Here is a 24,949-nt window from a genome sequence, read left to right on the forward strand (position 1 = left end):
TCACGCTGATTGGCGGCGACGCGGGCGGCCTCGGCAAGGGCGGAGGCGTAGTGGGTGGACTGGAACGTGAAGTCTCCGCGGTGCTTGATGGGGCTGTGCCGCGGCCCGGCGCTGTTGCTGTTGGGAAACCACCCGTTAGTGCTGCCGGCGTCTCTGCCGCCTCATGGCGGCCATCGGGGTTCACCTGGGCTGCACATCAGCTTGTGTGGCCGTCTATAAGGTGAGGGACTCGGGGAGCTGGGTTGCGGGTGCAGCGTCCTTTGGGTACGAGGCCAAGTCCTTTGGTCTGCGGGGTTGTGAACAGCGTATCGCGGGCCTAGGGACGTCGCACGGAGAGGCGATTCTGCGAGGAAGTCTCGGGGCTAAGGGCTGGGCGGACTCGGCCTCTTCCCCTGCGGCCCCTCAGGAAAGGCAGCTGCGGACCCAGCACATCCAGGGTGCAGGAGGACCCGGGGACATCCTGTGTTCCGAAGGCCCCGAGCCCAGGGGCGGACCCAGGGACTTTCTGGGCGCCGGAGGCCCCAGGGGCGGGGGCGGGCCCGGGAACGTTCTGGGCGCTGGAGGCCCCGGGAGTTTGGGGGGCGGACCCAGGGACACGCTGGGAGCTGGAGGTCCCCCCTGAGGGTGGGGACGGACCCGGCCACGTCCTGGGCGCTGGAGGCCTAGAGGAGGAAGGCGGACCTGGGGACCTCATGGACGCAGGATGCCGGGAGGGGGACCCGAGCGTCTGGTACCCGGAGGTTTCTGGACGTTTGCCAAGAAAGAGCAAGGTGGCGGCGATCTGGAACTGGACCTGTTAATCCCGAGAAGCGTAGGAAGCCAGTTGATGGTGTGTGCTCCAGTCACTTGTCCTTTCTGGAAATGAGTGTGTGACTGGGAGTTTAGGGCTTCTTCTCGTCTGTGGGGAGGCGGAAGGAACCATAAGGGACAGCCCTGATACTCGTCTCACGGTTAAATGTCAAATGATTTGTAGGGAAAAGCCGAAGGATTGTTGCTAATTCATCATATGTAAAAAGAGGGAAGAAAGATTAGCGTTTACAGGGAAAAGGAAAAGAGATAGAAAGGTTAATGTATTAACACGTTATTTTATATAGAGAGGTTATTATCATGTTTCTTCTGTTATCAACTATGCAGAACAGACTGAAAAGAGGCAGCTGGTTGTAGAATTCTGGTTATTAAGATCTAGAAATACAGTAAAGCAGTTTTTGTTTCCACATATATGTCAGTCACAGGGCCCCACATATGTCTGAATGTATCTAAGGAGACTATATATTTCATTTCAAAAGAACTAATACAGTTGTGTATTTACCTCCAGGATGGCCGGGCTGATGTGGTCGCAAATGATGCAGGCGACAGAGTTACTCCAGCCATTGTTGCTTACTCAAAAAATGAAGAGGTACCATTCTCCTCATTTTTGTACATTGAAATAAGTATAAAATGACGTGTTGTAATAGATTGCTCTTTTTCAGGTTGTTGGATTGGCAGCAAAACAAAGTAGAATAAGGAATATTTCAAACACAGTAATGAAAGTCAAGCAGATCCTTGGCAGAAGGTATGGAGTAAAATAATGCTTTCACCTATGGTAAACAAAAAACATGTTTATAATTTAAATGTAAGCATAATTTGAAATGAAACTAGAAACTTACAGTGTGTTTTTCGTTGTTTTTAATGACTGAGTCATTTCACAGAATTCCCCAGTAGGCTGTTATCTTTTGATATTAGTGCTGAATTTTCTCAAAGATGGGATTCACGGAGACATTTAGACATTTGCTTCTCGCTTACAGGTCTGTTAGTATTGGTAGATGCCAGTGTGCATTTAGTTTTGATAATTTGTATCATTCAGAGGTGGCAGTTTGAACTTAACACGTTTTTACAGTACTCTTTAAACTGCGAGATTGCGTGGGAATTTGAAGATTTATTTGCACTATAGTTGAATTTTGTAAAGTCTATTGTAATTGGTGAATATTTATGTAGAAGCTATTGATTTTCTTCTTCAGATCTCTTTGTGACACTTTCTGGGAACTAACTTTTCCAGTTGGCTTACACCTTTAATCATTAGGGAAAACAGCTTAATTAAAGTCTTAAGAATCAGGTTAATCATCTGCTATAACTTTAATTAAAAGATTAAAGAGGCCTGCTTCCCCAGACTTCTGTCTCCTCAAATTATAGATTACCTCAAATTATAATTATAAATTAGGGGTTTTCGTTTTCATTGGAGTTGTAATACTTGATATAGTGTTTTTAAATTTAAAAGTGCTTTCACATCTATTATTTAATCCACAGAAATCCCTGTAAGATTGGAAGGGCAGATTTTATACCTCCTCATTTCTGGATAAGAAATTCAAAGCACGCAGAAGTTACAGTATCCCTAAATTAGTTTAGTGGGGTGAACTCTACAGGACTGTGGTCCAGGACACCTAACTCTTAACCTCAGGTTCTTTCCTTTCTACCTTACTCAGGTGAGAATTTAAGTAGAAATTTCCTTGTGTTGTTTTTAGGTTTGGGAAATCATGGATTAAATTTGATATGTGTGTGTGTATATATATATATATATATTACATACAGATTTTGTTTTTTTATTATCTCTTACCTATATATTTAGGTAAGTTGAACTTGATGCTCATTTTTTTTTCTTTAGAATATCTGTGATTAAGTCAAAAACTATAGTGTTTTGGAGAGAATTCAAATTGTTGTGAAGATACATACACTCGCATATCCATGTATCTGTTGACTAAACTTAGTACTGAGCATATTGAAAATAAATTGAGTTGCTGTCTAAATTTTTCAAATTATTAACTGAAAAAAAAAAAGGCAGGAAGTAAGCAGCCAATAATATTTTTTTTAATTAAACTGTTTTTTTGAGGTAATGGTAGATTTACATATTGTTGCAAGAAATAATACAGAGAGATCCAATCTATTTCTGGATTTACCATTTTCTCCCAACTGGTAACATCTTGAAAAACTATACTACACTATCACACCAGGGTACTGGCATTGACACGGTCAAAATCCAGAATAGTTCTATAGGTGCATCTCTTTGGGAGCCCTTTTTGGGTTTTGTTGATATTTGGGGGCAGGTGGTGGAAATAAAGATATGGATGTCTTCTGCCATATTAGGCAAAAAGCTTTGTATTAGTGAGAACAACTTTAGCTTGCTTTTCTGGCCCTGGAAGTTACCTTTTAACAAAGGAGCGCAGTGGTGACAGTCAGATGGGTAACACACAGCATAGCATACCACCCAGGCCAAGGTTAGTGAGGAACGAGCCACAGCAGACACATATTACTGCACCACGGTCCTGCTATCCCTTCTCCAGAGTGATGTGTCTCGGGATCCAGGCATCCCCGCCCCCGTTGGTCTATCTACTTACAAGACAATGGTGATTTTTACAGATACACGGTGGTTCCAGGTCTCAGCCTTGGAAGCATCCTGCCTTTTGTGGAGAAGCCAGTCCCCTTGTTGCCAAGCCAGTAAGGCCCTTTGTAGCCCTTGGTCCAGTCCCCATCCTGAGCGAACTCCCAGAGTTGGGCTTTTCTCAACCCTGGCATCCTTTCTCTTTGCAACCTACTTACAGGTAGCACCACTTAACTTACTGCCACAATTATCCTTACACCGTTCCTGTAACTTTCATTCCCCTGTGGCCTTCCAGCCAGAAATGCGGTCCTCCGACCTGGCTTCTCAGCAATTAGCCCAGAGAGGGAAGAAGCGGCTGGCTCCTGGAGATAGACTGGAGCACACAGAAATTCCTCACACCTTCAGGTCGGCACCCTCCTGCCCAAGAGTCTCCTCCAGCTAGCCTTTCTTCCCAGTCCACCATGGCCACTTCCAATAGCAGTGCGGGCATCCGGTGGTCCAGACAAGAGACACGGACGCTTCTCTCCATACTAGGCGAGGCAGAGTACATTCAGCGCCTGCAGACCGTGCATCACAACGCAGATGTCTATCAGGCCGTGTCCAAGCGGATGCAGCAGGAAGGCTTCCGCCGCACCGAGCGTCAGTGCCGCTCCAAGTTCAAAGTCCTGAAGGCATTATATTTAAAGGCCTATGTGGCCCACGCCACAAGTATGGGCGACCCACCACACTGTCCCTTTTATGATACTTTGGATCAGCTTCTCCGAAATCAGATAGTGACTGATGCAGACAACTTAATGGAGGACGCTGCTTGGGCCAAGCACAGTGACCTGAATTTAGCAGCCCCTGACACCCCAGGGGAGGAGGGGACCAGCATTCTGGGAGCAAAAAGGACTCAGGCAGCCGAGCATCAGCCTATTTTGAAAACAGTGAAGGAGTCAGATGATTGTCAGCTGAGGGTCAGTGACCAGATGCCAGAAACCAGTGACCTCGAGGACTCCTGGGATGAATCCTCGGGTGCAGGTAACCCCCAAGCGTGTGAAGGGTCCGGGTCCCAGAGTCACTTGGCTCTCATCAGTGTGTATTTGGATGGTGACCTCTTCAGCATAGTCGCTATTTCAGCCCCTGCCCTCTCGTTTAAACCTAATGGTGAGAGAAAGGGCTCCAGATTTTTAAAAGCTATAACCCTAGGTATGTATGATATTAGAACTCTTTTAAACCTCAAGTACTCTTTAGAACCAAACTCGTTTGGGCATCATTTATAATGGGCACTTAGGAACTTGTGGCTGTAGAAAGGGTTGGATAGCTCCATGGAAGGCAGAGGGGGATGTTTTGGACATACTATTGTAGCAGACCAAAATACCCGCATGAGAAAATGAAGTCTTCCCCACCCCCTGCAGAGCGAGGCCTTGGTTTTGTCCTTGTGTCTCAACTCTGCAGCTGGCTCCAAGCATTCCCATAGCAGGAATGTCCTCTCTGCAACATTGTTGCTTTGTTTTGCAGGGTGCTCTCAAGGGACCCCCAGCTACAGCAGCTCTCATCACCTTTTCAGAGGTGCAGCTGCCCCCTGTCAGAGCATCCCCATGACCAGACTGGCTGTGTCCGGTGAGCCCAGCCCCTGCTCCAGCTCCAGCCGAAACATTCACGGGGTGGCCTCCGCACAGCAGCCTCCAGCCTCCTCCTCCAGGGCTCCTTTTGTTTCTGGTGGGGATAGACCTTTGACCAGTGAGCCCCCTCCCAGGTGGGCCCGGCGAAGAAGGCGGTCAGTGGCCAGGACTATTGCAGCCGAGCTGGCAGAAAACAGGAGGTTGGCACGAGAACTTTCAAAGCGGGAGCAAGAAAAACTGGATCGGCTGATTGCCATTGGCGAGGAGGCCAGCGCTCAGCAGGACACTGCCAACGAGCTCCGCAGGGATGCGGTGGTTGCGGTCAGACGCTTGGCCACAGCAGTGGAAGAGGCAACCGGGGCTTTCCAGCTAGGACTTGAAAAGTTGCTTCAGAGGTTAATTTCAAACACCAAAAGTTAGGAGCTGATCATGCAAGAGTGTATTTCCTACACTGGCAGAGCCTGGGTCCAACCAATGCCTCCTGATACCCCAGCTCCTTTTCCATGTCCTCAGACAAAAAAGAGTGGATGAACGGTTAATATGTGGAGTGGTAGGGACATATGTGCTAGTGGCTGCTCCCAGGTGTCTCCACTAGTTGAAAGACCCTTTAGAAATGCAAGGGGTGGCCCAGTAGAAAAAGGATGCAACCAAGGCCACAGAGCTAGTTAGCCCTAGCTTTGTCACTGATGGGAGACACTTTAGTTTACCTCTATACACCAGCTTCCTCAGCTGCTAAACCTGCCTACCTCACAGGGTTGTTGTGAGGATCAGATGGCTGAAATAGATGTGAAAGGGTTTAAAGCACTATACACATGTAAGTTATTAAAGCATATGACCTTGGCTGAGAGAAGGCTGGGGTGAGGCACAGTAGTTGACAAGATACAGGATTAGGGTTGTACACCATGACCTCATTGCTTAAATCCCTACTAGTTTAACTTGACTGCTTCCTGGAGTTTACAATCTTCAGTTCTTAAAACCTCTCTGTAGTTCATTAGGCTAATGTAGACACAACATGTGTTGGTCCCTTTTTATATTTGCTGTGTCTGTGACATAACTACTAGCAAGCACTGAATAGTCAAACCATCTTTGCCTCTATTTTACTTGTCCTTAGTCTATCTCTATGGATATGGTTCAGAACTGATAGGAAGCCACAATCATGTGTTTTGGTTCATGTTGATAATCTTTAATGAGAAATTGGCTATCTTATAAAATAACTCCCTATAAGTAAATTCTTTGCATTCCATGTTTAGGTTTCTTTATATTCATACTTATATATCTTTAGGTTTGGTTTGTCATTTGGAGATCATGGAAACAATTTGGATTATATAAGCTTCCCAAATACTTGTAGCTAATTTTGTTCTCTGTGTCTTTGTTTTCTGTCTAGAATGTTGCAAAAGGCAAGACTGAGAAAATGTTTCTTCTAGGAAACTCCAGAGTCACTTTTTCTCACAAAGTGTAAACAAAAGTTCACCTTGTTAATGGCATATTATTAGAAGAGAATAGCTTTGGTAACAGTTGAGGGTGGTATGAATAAGGAAAGCCTGCAACAGATAACTCTGTTTAAAAGCACCAGCCCTTCACAGACACATCCCCTTTTCTCTCTGAAACACACACATTTCCTACAGGAGATAGATGGTATTGAGCCAGGCTTCCAACTTACTTTAGAAGGGAAGCCATAACTGACCATCATTAACCTGACTTAAAGCTCTTAGTGGTTATTTGGGCTTCCCAGGTGGCTCAGGAGTAAAGAACCTGCCTGCTGATGCAGGAGACATAAGAGACATGAGTTATTTCAAGAAATATAAAAAGCAGACTTGGAATTTAAAAAGCTTTCCTATAAGCTAGTGGTGGTGGTGGTGGTGGTTTAGTCTCTTGACTCATGTCTGACTCTTGTGACCCCATGGACTGTAGCCCGCCAGGGTCCTCTTTCCATGGGATTATCCAGGTAAGACTACTGGAGTGGGTTGCCATTCCTTTTCCAATGATCTTCCTGATCCAGGAATCAAACCTGTGTCTCCTGCATTGCAGGCAGATTCTTTATCCCTGGAACCACCAGGGAAGCCCTCCTGTAATCTAGAGAGTGAAATAAAAAGTACAGGCCTGTTGGGAGAGGTTTTGTTTTATATTTTGCAGCTCAGTTGCTTACCTAAATGCTGGAAATACCATTAGGTGGAGAAATGGTCCGAACCACAGTGGGAACATCCCTGGAACCAGGAACAGATGGCAGGCAGGCAAGCTGCTCTGGTGAACAAGTGATTATGGAGGAGGCGTGAGGTAGACTACACTGGAATCGAGTTAGAACTCCTGGGTTCTGATGCTGTCACACTTTGTTACATTGAGCAAATCACTTGTCTTTTTTTTGTGCCTCAGTTTATTTATCTCTAAAGAGAAGTTTGTACCTTCTCGTACCTTCCAGAAAATTAGATGAATAGCATAACAGAAGACAAAGTGAAATTATGATTGTCATGTTTTCAGTCACAGCAGCATATTAATGTATGTTTGAAACACTGCTAACAGTTGTATTTTAGGGAAAGATTCTACAGTATTGATATTTATGACTTCTCGTGGACTTGTATTAACTCCATACCCAGACATAGATTCCTTGCTTTAAAAAGGCCTGGAAATGGAGATAATTTTTTTTTAAATTTTCTTCTGTGTTGTTTTAGGCCCTTATGTAGAGGGATCCATTTCAGTTACAACTGGATAACACTACCTGTAGATAGTTAGATTTTCTGAAAAATTAAGGAAGTACTTGAAACAGTTAGGCCCATACTCTATTAATCACTTAATGGTAGCAAAGTACTCCGGCAGGGATTTATTGGAGAGAAGAGAAGTGCTAAAGCATGATGGTCAAGTTGAACTTTAGAGGAAGTAGTGTGCAGACCTGAAGGGTAAAGTAACTTGAAGGTGGGAATAAGATTAAAGGGAAAGATCCTAAAGAAGTCAACAGAATAACAGGCCAAAGCCTGTTCAGAGGAGGAAGTTGTAATAAAGGGAGACTGGAGGAAAACAGGCCCAGATATCGTGCCTGAGCTCTAGGCCCAGCTGGGACTCCCCATCTGTCCACAAGCAGGTCACTTTACCGTTTTGTACCTCAGGCCCCTCCCCTCTGCAGTGGGAGGCCATCCCAGCTACCTCATAGGAGCCGCATGAGGACCCAGTGGACAGATGGCTGTAACAGGTTCTGTGCTGGGATGGTGCGGGAAACAAGCCCAGTAGCATGTTAGTGTGGGGTGAGGATCTGCCTATTGCAAGGGGCCCTTCAAGAAAGAGGAGGATGAAGGCCAGGGTGCCCTGGTAGGAGTGATGCTCTGCCTCCCGAAGCCTGCAAAGTAAATGGTGCTGTGTATACCAGCCTCCCACCACCCTCTGTCTCTCTGTGAAGTGACTTGATCCTGGTGTGGACAAATAAAGTTGCTATCTGTACACAGATGTGGGTCAGTCCACTACTTTCTGGCGCTACTGTGAACATTTGTCCATCATCTCCATCCTCTGCTTTCTGCTTATCCACTGGCTAACCTCCAGGACCTTACCTCTCTGAGACCTTCAGAGCTACATGTGCTTTCTGTCCTCAAATGAACAAGACCCTCAGTTGAGAAAGAATTTGCCATTTCTAAAAGTCCTTTAAGTCCCATTAATCCTATCAGGTCCAAAACTGCCATTTCTAAGAGTTCATTAAATTCCATTTAAAGCCATTAAAATACCCTTTTCTGGCAAATTATCTGAGTGACGGATAACATACTCAGAGAAATCATCCTGCTTGACTTAAATTCTGTTCTAAAGGCATCTAAACCACTACATGTCAGGCCAACATTACAGCATTGATGGGGGAAAAAGTTACCATAGGCACACTTAGTCTTTTTTTTCTTATCCTTAAAATATTTGTCCAGGATATGGTATAAATACTGGGTTTAGAAAAGAGGGCAGGAGTTAATGGAAAGAATACTAAACTTTATATGAAAGATCTGGATTCCAGCCAGTTGTGCTATTAATTAGCCATGTGACGTCAGACAAACTGCTTACCTGTCATAGTGGAGGTGATAGGAGGAATCTACAAATATTGCCAACAAAGTTCTAAGCCAAATTAATCCCATTTTTAAGTCCCTTTCATTTCCCCCTTGTTTACACAGATTAGGGCCCTCATGTTTGGTAACCCTTCAGTGAAGAGCCACTGTTAATTTTCATCTCCTCCTACTAAACAGTTAAGACTGGTCTCTGGACAGAATAGCTGCAGCCCCTTGCAAGAAGGGTTAAGTGGAAGGATTGACCTTATCTTCATTTATAGATGAAATTAGGCCAAGAATCAGACTTTTATCCCTGCTCAAGGCAAAAGTACCTTAGTAGTTCACTGTCTTCACTGCAAGGCAGTCTACCTAGCCTGGTAGAGAAGACCTGGGATCAAGTACTGACTCTTCCCCTTATCAGCTTGTAAGTTGTTGACTGTCTATAAATCTGTTACTCCTGAATACTACCTGCCAAACTAACCCCGCTTAAGTGCTGGGAAGATCCAGTGGAAATGTTTTGTAATCTGCACTAGTCTGCATTAATTTGTATTACTATTTTGAGCAGCGTAATACCCATTGTCTTAGTTTTTTCCTTGCCATACACATTTCTTGAGTACCTACTTTGTATAGGACAGTATCTATCTACTTGTAGTACTCTGTACTTTTACATATAATAATATTCATACTTTTGCTCAGTGCTTTTAGGTTTCAGACATTGATTCATGTTCAGAAACCAAGCAACAAAGGTGGTGTTAGGTATTCCGGTTTGAGGTTTTACCTCCTTTTGTCCTTTTTAATCTCAGTGGTTTGGCTCTGAGATATGATCAAAGATATGATATTATAGGACTTAAAGTAATTGATACTATGAAAATATTCTCAAATGTATAACATCTATTGATAGTAAGATCAGAACAAGTAAGGGTTATTTACTTTCAAATGTGAAGATTAACGCTTTCATGGAATTACTGTAATTATATTTTTATATTTGTTGGTTTGAAGAATATAATCTTTAAAACTTACATATCAATGATGATGATATAAATATTTATATTTGTCTTATGGACAGCTCTGATGATCCTCAGTCTCGGAAATACATCACGGAAAGTAAATGTTTAGTGAGTATGCTTCTATTATTATTTCCCTGTTACACAGAATAACTGCCAAGGTCGTGACCCAATTATATTGATTTGAAACTTTGTATTTTGTTAAAATCATTTCTTATTTTAACACACTTCTTTCACAGGTCATTGAAAAAAATGGGAAGTTATTATATGAAATAGATACTGGAGAAGAAAAGAAATTTGTCAGCCCAGAAGATGTTGCCAGACTGATATTTAGTAAAATGAAAGGTACTGAGTAAAGGAAAAGATCTTTTTAAAAGTTGGCCTTTTAAAAAAGCTAGAGGTGTTTTTTGATCTGGAGCGAAGCAGGGTGATTGAGCAGATGTGCAGTGAGGAGGCCTAAATTATGCTAGACCTGACTGGCCTGCTAACTGGCCATGTGACCTTGATTAGACGACTTCTTTTCCTTGACTGTGGTTTCCCCGGAAGAAATGTAAATGGATGGGGCCAAATCAGCGTTTTCAAAACTTCTAAAGACAAAGTGGCCAGTAAGCTGGTGAAAAGTGAATTATTATGTCTCCCTCAAGATAGTACAATCTCCACAGTGTTTAAGCAGATTAGGTAGGTCTGGCTTTATCACTTCAGGCAAAAGCTTGGAGCTGAGCAGCCTCCTGTGGAACAACTTGAGGACTTCTGGAGTGGGTTGTTGACGAGGCTTACTTCAGCTCTGGAATCTGTGATGAAAGTAATTGGGATGGAGGGCAGCCTTTTATGGTAGTTGGGCTGCACCTTTGTGCATCAGAAGCCCGTTCTCAATGGGGCCCATCTCATTTGGGAGGTGGTTGAAACTTGGAAGCCTGAGAACTACACACTTTAGAAAGTACCTAGTCACATGTCCACGAACTGTACCAAAACCATAGAAAGTAGTGCACAGTTTAAGAGAACAAGAGAAGGAGATCAGTGGGGTGGGACAGCCTCACAAATTGGAAAATCTTTATAATAAAAAGATCTTTGGCACAAAAAAATAAACCTCAGTATCACTTGACATTTTTGTGTATTGTCAGAATTTATGTTTTTCTTCCAGTTTTATTGAGATATAATTAACATACAGCACTATATAACTAAAGGGTATAGTGTAATGATTTGACTTATGTATGTCATGACATGATTACCACATTAAGTTTCATGAACTAAAAAAATTTTTTTTCGTATACAGAAACGGCACATTCTGTCTTGGGCTCAGATGCCAATGATGTAGTCATTACTGTTCCATTTGATTTTGGAGAAAAGCAAAAAAGTGCTCTTGGGTAAGTATAATATGAAGTTTCTCTTAAAGGAAATATAAATTTCACAACATTGCTATATAGTAAAAGGTAAAATTATATGTGAAAATACCTTACACAAAATGTTGTGTTTGTATATCATGTATATATTTATATATGTAAATCCTGTGGTAAAATCGTGGTAATAATCATTAATATTGCCTATATTTTATGAAGTGTCAAAAGAACCTGAAACCGCATGTATTAATATCTTCCTCGCTATTTTGATTGGAAACATTTGATGACCAGATTAAGTTGACGTTTGTGAATCACTTTGCCTTAGTGTATTGTAATTAAGGCTTATGTAGGAATTGTATAAAAATAAGCAATTTTAGAAAGTATTTGAGTTTTTTTTTAACCTAGATAAACATCTAAACAAAAAATTGTATCTAGTTTTCATAAGTTGTTATGCAAATGTAATTGGCAAGCACCCAGTCTTTTGGTCTGTAGATAGAGTTCCTTGTAGGGCTTTGCTGAACATCTGATTTGCTTCTGGGCCACAGAATTGCTTTGTTTACTTGTACTTGTGGAATGTTAAAGCTGTGAACCTAAAGTAAAGAAATTGGAAATGTATTATAAGTGTTTTATAAATATGTATTGTATTAACTCTGAAATGAATTATAAAATATGTCCTAATCTCTTTCTGAAATTTGTAAGCTCAAGCATTTGGAGAGCTTTCTTTCCCTTAATATGGGCACATGTTGTCTTCTTTGTCAAGAAAATAGACTCTGAACATTATTATTTTAAAGAGAAATTAATCTCTACACTTAAAGACTTAGGTCTGTTTCTTGTGTTCTGTTATCTTGCTTCTAAAAGATCATTACCCTTCATGTTCTGCTTGTGAAATCTTATTTGCTATTGCATAAAATCTTTAGCAGAGCATTTCTAAAAATGTAGACTTGAACATGCGATACCAAATTGATTAAAAGCACATTGTCCACAGGGAAGCAGCCCGAGCTGCTGGGTTTAATGTTTTGCGGTTAATCCACGAACCGTCTGCAGCTCTTTTGGCTTACGGAATTGGACAGGACTCCCCCACTGGAAAAAGGTAAAAACCATATTTTCAGCTTTAAGTTTTTCAGTGTAGAAAACATTTTAGATGATAGCAGTTATTTCAATAGAGATTGTTATATAGTGCAGTCATTCCAAGCTTTTATAGATGGAAAGACATCAAAATCCTCATCTAGAGTTTTTCAAATAGATGAGAAAGATGTCCTAGAAAGCAGAGAACAGATATAACAGGAGGGAAGGTTGCGCTCTTCTGCCCTTCTCTTATCATCTAACACTTTGTCCCTTTAGTGAAGGAAGATTTGCAGTTTATAAGCCAGCCAAGTTACAACTGAAGCTCTAGGACACTGTTAAGTTTACTACCAATTTGAATATTAAACATACTTAGAAAAACAGTGAGGACTTTCATGGCAGGCGATAACAGAAAAGACAGGATGGGAATTTAAGATTTCATTTGATAATGAAATAGTAAAATGTACTCCTAATTTAATTGTAAAACTGGTCCTAATAGATCTGACACATTGTGCAACTTTAGGGATGTCAATTCAGATGTGTTAATTTTCCCTAATTTTATCTTTTTATTCATATCTCACAAAGAAACTAATATAAATCACTAGGAATTTAAGTAATCTAAAATGTAGAATACCAGAAATTTTGGATTTTGACTCATAGGAAATTAATGCCTAGTTTTGCATATGTTTTAACTTTTGTAGAACATGGACATTGCAGTAGTAACTAAGAGTATTAACGAAGTTTCTATATTTAATGCTCTTAGACTTACTTTAATTGCAAATCTCTTTTTTATTTACTTTGAAAAGTTAGTGTCTTGAACTCCAATTAGTGAGAAAGAATACAATTTTACCAGCAGGATTAAATAAAAATGAGCTTTGACTTAAAATCAGAAGATCTGGTTTCTAGGCTTGATTCATTCCTAAGCGATAACCATGGACACCTCAATTTCTCCCGTAAGAGCTTCAGTTTCCTCATTTGTGATTTACAGGAGTTAAACTAAATGACTTCTTAGTTTAAGAAATCAAAATTGGCTTTACAATACTATGATTCTCTCATAACTTACTCGTGGTTTTTTTTTTTTTTTTTTAAGCAACATTTTGGTGTTCAAACTTGGAGGAACGTCCTTATCTATCAGTGTCATGGAAGTTAACAGTGGAATATACCGTGTTCTTTCAACAAACACTGATAATAACATTGGAGGTACCCACTTCACAGAAACCTTAGCACAGTACCTAGCCTCTGAGTTTCAGAGGTGAGTATTAATGGACTTGATACGTTTGGTGATAAACCTGAAATTTAGCTTCAGGTTTAATTTTTTTCACCGAATTTATTTGAAATTGTTCTTTCAAAGGAGGGCATGGTTTTTCCAGGGCACTGGATATTTTCATGTCTGAAATTATACAATCTATCCTGGCAAACAGGTGAAAGCAGAGACCCAGCTGCCTAGTGCAGTATACTTAGAGTTTTCACTCGGTGTAAGGGACCACCAGACACTGAACTGCATGAACTTGGATCTCAAGTTCAACTTCCTAATTCGTCAGTGGTTGCTTTTATGTTTGGGTGAAGGAGGGTAAAGGCAGTAAGGTTTCACTACCTTCTGAGCAGTTTTTACAGGTGTAAAAGATTATGTTGTAGTTAGATTCCAATGAACCAGTCTTATGTGCTATTACCACAAGGAATATTTTAGTTTTGTTGCGGGATGTAATTATTCCATTCAAAATTCTAATCCTGTTTGGCACATCATGAGTCAAATATATAAAGGTTATATTTGGGACATCACTGCTCTAAAAAGTAGTGTTTTCATCAGTTTGACTACACTGGGTTAAAAAAAAGTCCTGAAAAAGTGGTAATTTCTCATTTGTTCAATAAAGACCTATGATGCTTTTTGTTATAAAGGTGTTCCAACTCAAGGAAAGTGAAAGAAAGTGAAAGTCACTCAGTCGTGTTTGAGTCTTTGCGACTCCATGGATTATACAGTCCATGGAATTCTCCAGGCCTGAATACTGGAGTGGGTAGCCTTTCACTTCTCCAGGGGATCTTCCCAACCCAGGGATCGAACCCAGGTCTCCCGCATTGCAGGTGGATTCTTTACCAGCTGAACCGCAAGGGAAGCCCCTCCCACTCAAGGAAGGGCACTGTTAATTTTATTATGGGTTTTAAACCTGTTTAAAAGCAGAGCCATCAGTCACCACTTAGCAAGCAGTTTTAACAGTTAACTCACCTTGGAGGTAGAAGAACTGTAATTTTACATATTTTATAGGTTTCAAATTTCTTTGAAGAAGCACTTTTAGTTTTTTTTTTTTTTAATGCTGGACAGATAATTCTATGCCATTCAACAAGAATCATGCTATGGTTGTAAAGGGTGAAGTATGAGACTTGACCGAATTGCATGAATCTCCTTCAACGTCCTTTTGTCTCATCTGCAAAAAGATGATGGCTCCTCTACCTCTTCAGTGCAGTCCATAACTGTGGTTAAACAATCCAGCAATTCAGAGTCTTAAGGATATTGGTTATTCATTTTTCCTGAGACCCCTCTTCAAATTCTCTTTCTTTATATATTCTGAAAAAATAAAATCTGGTATTAATATTGATTCTTGAGCTTATTTATTTATTTTTTTACTGGCCATATGGCACAGCATCCAGGATCTTCCCGACCAGGGATGGAACCTGCACCCCCTGCAGTGGAAGCACAGAGTCTTAACTACTGGACACCAGGGAAGTCCCTGATTCATGAGCTTACAATCATCCTAATGGGGATTATCCAGATTTTAATTACAATAAATTCTAAATGACCTAGTAATTTTTAAACTTCAAAAACTGTATTTCTTGTTTAGATCCTTCAGACATGATGTGAGAGGAAATGCCCGCGCCATGATGAAGCTGATGAACGGTGCTGACACTGCAAAACATTCTTTGTCAACCTTGGGAAGCGCCAATTGCTTCCTTGACTCATTGTATGAAGGTCAGGATTTTGACTGCAACGTGTCCAGGTAAAACTGCAGTTCGAAAAACTTCAAAAAGTTCCAAATGTATTCACATTTAGGTGTAATTTTCTCACTTTGGATTTTTCATTTTCTCACTTGAGGTTTTTAGCCCACTATAAAAGGAGAGCTTTTCTGTTTCTACTTCCAGGGTTTTCAGCTCTTGTCAGACTAAATGACTGTTCCCAAAGCAATCATGTCAGTGGTGACTGCCCTGTTATGTTAAACCTACCAGGAGCAGTGTGTGACAGGAGCATCCCAGGCCTTTGAAAGAATGATAAGGGGAGACTTGAAAGTTCCTTTCTTGACTAGCAGTCCCACCTGTATAGTCCCTAGTTCTTTGTGGGGCTTCCACATGCATCAGTGGTTGTTTACTATTTCACTGTTACCCCTGTGTGGCAGGCTATATTCTAAGTTCGTTCTTATGTATTAACTCTCAAATTCTCATAGCAACCCAATGAGGTAAGTGCTGTTGTTTTCCTTACTTTACTCAGGAGGTTTCGTTTCTTGTCCAAGGTTATCCAGCTATCCAGACCTGGGATGCAAACCCAGCTAGTTTGAGTCCCAGGTTCGTGCTCATTACCTGTCACCTTACTCTGAGGATTGATCTCTGTCTTGGTTTTATTTGCTTTGTCATCCATTGGCAACATTTTAAATTTTAATAGCTTTTGTGACATTTAGTAAACACAGGTTTAATGTGCATAAAATTATTTTTAATGCTCATATCTTTTCCATAATCCAAAACATTGGTTACAAATGATTGCACCTCCACCCAGGAATGGGTAGGGGAGGCCATTGTTCTCTCATTGTGTGTTGTGTATTACTCACCACACTAATAGCTACCGTGAGTTAGCACTATTTAAACCTCCCAACAAGCTAACAGGTGACTTGGAAGCCTAGTGAATATCCAGAATACAGTATTACATTATTTTTAGGCTTTAAATTCTCTCTTTGTCTGGCCCTTGTAGCTTGCTCCCTCTTTCTCCCTGGGTTTTCCCTGATTCCAGGTCAGCACTGCCACCAGTGGCTATTTAAAATTTTTAGTTAATTAAATAGGTAAATAACATTAAAAATTCATTTCCTCAGTAGCATTAGCCAGAATTAAGTGCTCAGTAGTCTCAAGTGGCCAGTGGCTCCAGAAAGTTCTCTAGATATTTTAAGACATTTCAAGCTACAACCTAAAAGAAAGTTGTTCCATTGAATTTTAATCTCTTGTGGGCAAGAGAGTCTTTATACTTTTTCTGTTTCCAGAATATTTAACTTAGTGCTAAGTTTGTCCAAGTACTCAGTAAATGTTTGCTTATTCATATCAGTTATTAAGAAGGAAATAGAATTTGTCATTTTATTTGCTAGCATTCAGGCTTCTCAAGGGGTGCAAAATAACCAAACTTAAATGCAGCAGAGGCTCAGACCATAAAGAAAAGTAGTGAGAAACAGTTTTTAAAACTTTAAAACATAAAAATAGCAAAAATTTCCAAATTATGGTTTGATTTGAATCAATAGATTTATTGGTAGAAATGCCATACACTGAGAATTTATTTTTAGGTTTTTTGACAGCTTATAAGCAGGCTATGGGTATGATAATTTTTCTATGTGAATTTAATATTATATACATTTGTATGTAGATGAATAACCTAGACTTTTTCCTCCCATGATATTGCTCTGCTGAGTGCTTAATATCCTGTTCTGATCATAAACCTACTCTTAAAAGATCTATTACAGTAGGTTTTGACATTACCCTTTACAAGAAAAAGATATCTTGTTTAACTTATTTCTGCTGTCTCTTTTGTGTTTATGTGTTTTTACAGAGCAAGATTTGAACTTCTGTGTTCTCCACTTTTTAATAAATGTATAGAAGCAATCAGAGAAGTCTTAGAACAAAGTGGATTTACAGCAGATGATATCAACAAGGTAATAACTTTTGTATTTTTCTTATTTATGTTAGGAATAGTTTTCGACTGGGAATTTAGGATATGGCCCCTTGGTACCGAAAGAGTATTTTTATACATGTAAATATTTTCTTACCTTACATTAGGAAATAAGGAAATTTTGATTAATGGCTCTAATGAACTCACAGTTCTGTGTGTTTATTAGCAAAAAAGATTAAAATTCTTTTTCAGTGTATTTTTTGTATATAAGCAAAAACTGACAAATATTAGAGTGTTTCTTAGGTGTCAGGCACTGTTTCTGAGTGTTTTACATGAATTAACTTGCTGTATCTTAACCAGGAACTCTATGAAGTAGGTGATATTATTTATCTCCATTTTATAATTGGAGGCACAGAGGTACAGAGATATAAGTAGCTTCATGGTTATCATGTGGCTAGTGGTAGAACCAGGATTTAACTCAGTGTGGTTCCCAGTTCTGCTTTTAACCAGTACAACGGTCTCCTCTCTGCTTGCTGAGAAATATTGCATATTTGCTTGCATAAGAAGATTTAGAGACTTTGAAGAATATTCTACTGGTTTGTAGTTTTTTTCCCAAGATTATTTCTACTCTTTCACAATATATATACATTTTTTCATTGTTGTTGATAAAGGAATTTTCATATAAGAAAACTCAGAAAATAGTCCAGTGTCTTACTTTATAATAAACTTGTCAAATTTGTTGCACAATTTTGAATTTTATGTTCCTTATACAATATTATAACCAATGTCTTTGTCCATATTACTACATAGTCTTCATCAACACAATTTTAAATAGACTCTTGGACTTCCCCAGTGGCTCAGTGGTAAAGAATTTGCCTGCCAGATCAGGAGACGGGGCTTCAATCCTTGGTCCCGGAAGGTTCCATCTGCCACTGAGCAAGTGAACCCGTGCGCCACAGCTACTGAGCCTGTGCTCTAGAGCCCTGGGGTCACAGCTGTGTAGCTAGCGCACCCTGGAGCCTGTGCTGCACAAGAGAGCAGCCCCGCTCTCCGCAACCAGAGGAAAGTGCGTGCGGCCGCAAAGACGCAGCACAGCCTAAATAAGTCAATAAGAATTGAAGAAAGAATTTTAAATAGGTTCTTAATATCCTAGAAAAGCAAGAGCACCGTAGGTTATTTCATTGTTCTTTTGAACTCCTAGATCGGGTCTTCCCTTCCCCAGAAAAGTGGTGCTCATCTCTTCCTATATTTAAGATTATTCTTTGGGATAAGTTTCTATAATAAAAATATTGAGTCAAAGAATATAGATAGCAGAAGCCTATTTTTACCTTCAGTTACTTTTCAAAAGAGCTGGATTAACTCATACTTTCATCAGCAGTGTATGAGAACAGACATTTTAGTATAACATTGCTGACACTGAGTTTTACATTTAAAGATAAATTTTCCATTAAGTAGTTGAAAAGAGATGTTTTTACTCTATATTTTACTATTATAGGACTCTTTGAAAAAGTATTGTCAATGTTACTAAATAGTAAATGTGTAAGTTTGTATTTCCTTATGTGTAAATATTTCGTATTCTTTAACTGTTTAGTCGATTAAATCTTACGGATTTTTAAAATTTATTTGTGTAAATGCTCTGTATAATCAGAAAATTAACTGCTATTTACTGCAACCTTCGTTTGAGGCATGTAGTTTACTATTGAATTTTGGTTCTATTAGGGAGGATGGGTATTTGACACACCGAGGTTTCATTTATTGACCTATTTAAATCTGTTGGTCTGTTACTCTCATTTCTTCAGCTGCTTCTGAATTTACCAGTTCCATCTTTGTTGAAGTGTTTGACAAATATTTATTACTGTTTTCTTTTAATTTGCTGTAGTTTGAAAGTTTTATATTTTCACTATTTTTGTGTATGTTGTAACATGAAAGTTGCATTCTTTTGTCTGTTTGTGGAGGTTTTAGTTCAGTTGGGTTTTTTTTTTTTTTTTTTTGCATACATATGCTATGCACTGTGGTACGTGAGTGGAAGAGTGGCTTATAAAGATGAAAGCACATGGTATAAATGATACAAGGCAGTGGTGGGAAGGGAATGAGCTTGGAGACAGATCCAGCTGAATTGGAAAGCTCACAGTGCTAATAGTTCCAGAATAGACCAATCACTTAATTTCCTGAGCCTTACTGTCTTGTCTCTTCTTACTAGGAGGGTGATAATATTTAACTTTCAAGTAAGTATTATTATTCTATAGGGTTGTTGTGAGGATTAAATGAAAACCATGTATGGCACAGGGTGTGACGTACCATAGATGATCAGTTAATGTGAGTTCTCTTCCTTCATTAACTGGTCATACAACCCTGACATTAGATATCACAGATGGTACAATCCTCAATTGCTTGACTAAAGATCAGGTACATTCTTAGAATTAAGGTTGGTTTTGTTTTTTTTTTTTTTTTTGGTGTATAATTGCTTTACAAAGTTGTGTTAGTTTCTGCTGTACAATAAAGTGGATCAGCTATATGTATACATTTATTGCCTCCCTCTTGGGGAGGCGATCGCCCCCCTCTTGGGGAGGCGATCACCCCTTAAGGACATCACAGAGCACTGAGCTGAGCTCCCTGTGCTATACAGCAGCTTCCCACTAGATACTTCTAAAATACAAGCTTTTGAGAATTTAAAAATATAGTGTTGTCTCTGTAGTTTGTTGACCTTGTGACAGTAATGAACAACCCCCAGGTCTCACTGGTTTTCTGTAGTGAACAGTTTTTTCTTGCTTGTGTTCCACACGAGCAGCTGAAGGTGGCCGTGTGTCTACTGCTTTGGCATTTTTCTGTGTGCTTCTCATTCCATGACCCAGGCTAAAGGAGCAGCTCTCGTGGTGGAAGGGAAAGAGGAAAGCAGCTGGCGGAACATGCAGGGCTTTTAAAACTTCTGCTTAGATATGTTGTACTCCAGTGTATTCACATTCACCTGGCCAAAGCTAAACCCATGGCCTGTCCTGAGAATGGAGCAGAGAAATAAAAGGGAGGGGTTGCAGTGTCTGGGTAGTAGCTGTGGGTGGGGATGTTTAATCCTCTTACAGGGATAGAGGGAGAAAATGATGGGCTTTATATTCACTGAAACATTTAATCCTGGCAAAGTCAGGAAATTGGCTCTCCATTTACAGATGAGGAAACTGTAGGGTTGGCCAAGAAGTTCCTTTTCATCAGCTGTTATGGAAAAACCCAAATGAACATTGTGGCCAACCCAATAAAAGGTTTCCAGAGAGGGTAAGGACTTTCCCTGAAGTAATGCTGGCATGTAAGTGATAGAGCCAGGATTGGAACTCAGATACTTGGCCTCCATAACCAGGGCTCTTTCTTTACTCTTTTGTCATTTTAAACTTTGTCATTATAAGTAAAGAATATGTTAAATATTAACAGTGTACTAAATGCATGTTTATATGTGTATATTTTATATGATAAGTTTAAAATAATATGCCAAAATAGGGCTTCTTATATTTTACCATTTCATGTGATGAAGATGGCCTGTTACATCTAATTTTGAGAAACAATCATTGTTCTAAAAGTAAAAAAACTGAAAATTGTTTTTATTTTCTAGGTTGTCCTTTGTGGAGGGTCTTCTCGAATCCCAAGGCTACAGCAAATGATTAGAGATCTTTTCCCAGCTGTTGAGCTTCTCAATTCCATTCCTCCTGATGAGGTCATCCCTATTGGTGCAGCTATAGAAGCAGGAATCCTTATTGGGAAAGAAAGCCTTTCAGTGGAAGATGCTCTTCAGATAGAGTGTTCGGCCAAGGATATTTTAGTTAAGGTATGTTTAGCTTGTCTTTACTTTTCCATACATAGTATAAAGTTATTGCCACAGGTTTACATACATACGGTTTTTAAAATAAAACCTTGTACTGGTAAAAATTTTTAATTTAGGTTTATAATTTTACTTGTAATGAGTTTCTGATATTCTTTCAGTTGATATTAATCTGTTAATTTCTTAATTTGCTATCGTTTTAATCATAAGCTTCTAATACAGGTTGAGAAGTGTATGTTTCAATTTATTTTTAAAGTGGGTTGGGATTAAGGATCAGTTCCATTTTCTTCTCTTTGCTGCTTTGTAGTGTTGAGATTATCAACAAGGACTATATCGTCATTTCTAATAGTGATTTTTTTTCTCGTTGTAATGATATCAAAGGATGTGCATATTATTTTCCTGCTTATTAGGGAGTTGATGAATCAGGAGCCAACAGCTTCAAAGTACTGTTTCCATCAGGGACTCCTTTGCCAGCTCGAAGACAACACACATTACAGGCCCCTGGAAGTATATCCTCAGTGTGTCTTGAACTCTATGAGTCTGAGGGGAAAAACTCTGCAAAAGTAGAAAACAAGTTTGCACAGGTGAATATATCAGATTATACTATGAATTAATCACATGAAACCATTTAGCTTTTCCTTCTGGTTTAGGTTCAGTTTAACATTAATTCATAAACTGTGCATATAGGACATTTAACTTTTTTTTTTTAAAACAAAACTTATTTAGACAGGCTGAAATGATTATATGCTAATTTGAACAGGTAATCTGTACAAAAAATTTTCATTTTTTATTTCCTTCATATTGGATTCCATCATGTGTGCTTTGTTCTTTCTTTAGACCCAACAAAAAAATACAATCTACTTTTCAATCAGTCATTTATTCCCCTCTTTGCCTTGTTTAGAAATTCTTAGGATCCCTCAGACAGTTCCTTCTGGAATGAACTTTCCTCTTCTCCCCCAGCCAACCCCAGTGGGTTCACCTTTACAGGCTATGGGACTAGGACAGGGAATAAGACATGAATGTTTCTTCACTGGGATTAACACATTGTTATGAATGGATTAATTGTACTTATTCATTTTGGAAAGAGAAGAAACAAGCTATTTCAATTTGAAAGAGGAAAACGAAAACGAAGTACAGTTGTGTTTCTACTTCTCTTTGTGCTCTCTACCCTCCTTGACAATAAGGTCAGTGGCAGGGGAAATGACATTTATTTGTTTGCTAAATGCCAAGTGTGCTCTACTAGGCAATTTACAAACATAATCCCAAATGCTATGAGATAGACATTGTTGTGCATTTTATAGGTGATTAAGAAACAGGCTCATGATAGTAAATACCTTGTGCTTGATTGAGCTGAGATTTATCCTCAGGTTGGTTTTACTCCTGAGCCCATGCTCTTGCCATTGCAGCATGCTGCCTCTGACATAGGATAAGTTTGCTTTTTCAAATACCACATGCTTGGATCATATGATATGGTCCTCTACATCCTTTAAAAAGTATCAGGTGGAGCCATGTAATTTGCTTAGAAACATGCCCAAGAAGTAATGGACTTCCCAAGGGGCACAGTGGTAAAGAATCTGCCTGCCAGTGCCAGAGACACAAGAGACCTGGGTTCAATCCCTGGGTTGGGAAGATCCCCTGGAGTAGGAAATGGCAACCTACTCCAGTATTCTTGCCTGGGCTCCTTCAAGCTAGTAAAGGTTTCAAAGCTCCTCCATATGCTTCTGCAGTGTATCACTATAAAAGTATTTTGCTGTGCACCAGGCTCTAAACTCAGATGGAAGTAGTATTCATCTCTTGAATCAGTGCATTTCTTACATTTTCTTTGGACACACTACTCTGAGACTCTGTAGCTACCAGATGCTGGAAAGGAAAATAGTCACATAATACTGAATTTGGAAGAGAATCTTTTACAGATTCCATCTCTTCTAACTGCCTCAGTTTACAAATGAGTAAACTTGGTGTTTACCTAAGGTCATAAAATTTCATGTTGGCAAAATCTGAAAAGTCACTTTCAAACTTGACCTGTCATTATGCCTTTCTTTAGGAAACCGAGTAATTTTATAGTAAATCCATTAATAATTCTTACTTACAAATGTAATCATAGTAGTACAAAAGAAGTTGACATGTATTTCTTTTAAATGGTTTTTTCAAGTGCATTGAAAATATTTGAATTTTTTAAAGTATATATAAAAGGCTTGCCAAAATGTAATGTACGCATTACTGTAATAGTGTAGTCACCAAAAAGAAAAACAGTCTTTATTTTCTGAAACAAACAGTATCATTTTAATCTAGGACATGACATTTAAGAGGAACAAATAATATTAGTTATCTTCCATGCCCTCCTTTTAGAGGAGACGTGTCAGTTAAGAAAGCTTAATTCTATGCTCTGAATTATGATAAATGGTAAAAGAACTGAAAACAGCCCTGTTTTAAAAGGTTTTTTCAGTAATGAATAAGATTTAGTCCATTGGAATAATTGATGCATCAGTTTATTAATGTCAAAATACTGAATCATCTTTGTATTATTTTTGCCTAAACAGGTTGTGCTCCAAGATTTAGATAAAAAAGAAAATGGATTACGTGATATATTAGCTGTTCTTACTATGAAAAGGTAAAAAATTAATGTACTTCTGATGTTAAGAAAATTTGCTTTGAGATTCTGCCTTTTTTTCCATTGATTCATCTGTTGTCACTCTGAGAAAATCATTAAAAGCTTGTAAAGATCTTATCAGTAACTTAAATTTTTCCCTGTAAAATTAACTGTATTTGCCAAGAAAAGTATATCTCAAGTCATTACCATTCTGAATTTTTTGTGACTTCTTTTATTATTATGGGTGTAGTTCAACCTAAAAACTGGTCCATGCAAGTTTGAGACATAATTTTTATCAACTTTAAATATGACTTCCTAAGGTTTACATAATTGATTTTTGTCCTATGAAAGGGTAAGTTTATTTCAGTATTTCAACAGGAAATCTATAGAACATATACTACAAATTAAATTCAGCTGTTATCATTTCTTTAACAATAGTCCATCCATAATACTATGTCTTACAAGTAAATCATTTCCAAATCAACGTTAAGGGCAATTTATTCCATAAATCATATTTAGCCAGAATGTAGAATTCATTAGGGTAGATCTATCATGGCCTGGGATTGAAAACAACTCAATGTATCTTGAACTTGCATAAAGTTTTCAACTCAAGGTCTTTATCATCATGGGTTCTCAAGGAATACAACCTTCATCAGAGTGACACAGAAGGAGATTTTTAAAGAACAACTACCCAAGTATGGCATATGATTCTAAATGTAAAGACATGAAGTTGTGTTTCAGTTATTTGTCTCTTAATACTCTTCTTTCAAAAGGTAAAATGATCTCTTATTTACTCAAAGTCCTCAAGTAGTTTCTTACGAACTTTCTGCTTTTATAAATTGAGCTTATGAAGTGTTACTATTTTTTGTTTGCACAGGGATGGATCTTTACACGTGACGTGCACAGATCAAGAAACTGGAAAATGTGAGGCAATTACTATAGAGGTGGCATCTTAATATTTTAGAGGAACCATGAATTTTTTAAATCTAAAATGTCAACATTATTTCATTTTGTTTAAGAATGTTTATATTAAAATACTTTTCAAATTACCTGTATGATCTATGTTTCTATTAAACTATAGTATATTGGTAATTGTTGCAAACTTATTTTTGTTGTTTTCCACTTAAAGATTTCCATTATTAGCGGGAAATACAAAGAACTTTTTCTATCATGAACCTACTTAGAATAAAATGAAGGAAACTTTACTGGAAATTCAATGTTGCAGTTAAAAATGTTTTCTGTCTTTACAATTTCTAATTTTAAGAAATTCTTATTAATCAGCTAAGAACAGTTTAAAAGTCTTTGATGTTAAATGAAAGAAACCATAGAGCCATATGCAAAGTAA

General features: G+C 38.9%; 1 protein-coding gene and 1 non-coding gene across 11 annotated transcripts; one reads left to right on the plus strand and one right to left on the minus strand.

Annotated features, from left to right (window-relative positions):
- Window positions 1–15: 15 nt before the first annotated feature.
- On the plus strand, window positions 16–24,653 carry LOC109567969 (heat shock 70 kDa protein 14). Of its 10 annotated transcripts, none has more exons than XM_019973082.2 (16): window positions 1,363–1,396; window positions 1,470–1,552; window positions 3,648–4,372; window positions 4,853–5,351; window positions 10,027–10,075; window positions 10,204–10,309; window positions 11,238–11,328; window positions 12,287–12,391; window positions 13,454–13,615; window positions 15,198–15,353; window positions 17,153–17,255; window positions 20,808–21,020; window positions 21,425–21,598; window positions 22,100–22,198; window positions 23,555–23,625; window positions 24,482–24,653. In XM_019973082.2, exons 3-16 carry the CDS (start codon window positions 3,814–3,816, stop codon window positions 24,558–24,560), a joined length of 2,466 nt encoding a protein of 821 aa, XP_019828641.1. In that variant the 5' UTR covers window positions 1,363–1,396; window positions 1,470–1,552; window positions 3,648–3,813; the 3' UTR covers window positions 24,561–24,653. The 10 variants fall into 10 exon arrangements, with proteins under 10 accessions (XP_019828644.1, XP_019828645.1, XP_019828641.1 ...); XM_070800850.1 differs by lacking the exon at window positions 1,363–1,396 and adding an exon at window positions 2,284–2,459; XM_070800852.1 differs by lacking the exon at window positions 1,363–1,396 and adding an exon at window positions 3,391–3,468.
- LOC139186719 (small nucleolar RNA SNORD22) lies at window positions 21,927–22,050 on the minus strand. Its single transcript, XR_011570387.1, has one exon. It is a non-coding gene; the product is annotated as a small nucleolar RNA SNORD22 (small nucleolar RNA).
- Window positions 24,654–24,949: the final 296 nt, after the last annotated feature.

This window comes from Bos indicus, chromosome 13 (genome assembly GCF_029378745.1).
Source record: "Bos indicus isolate NIAB-ARS_2022 breed Sahiwal x Tharparkar chromosome 13, NIAB-ARS_B.indTharparkar_mat_pri_1.0, whole genome shotgun sequence".
In the NCBI taxonomy this organism is placed as follows: Eukaryota; Metazoa; Chordata; class Mammalia; order Artiodactyla; family Bovidae; genus Bos; species Bos indicus.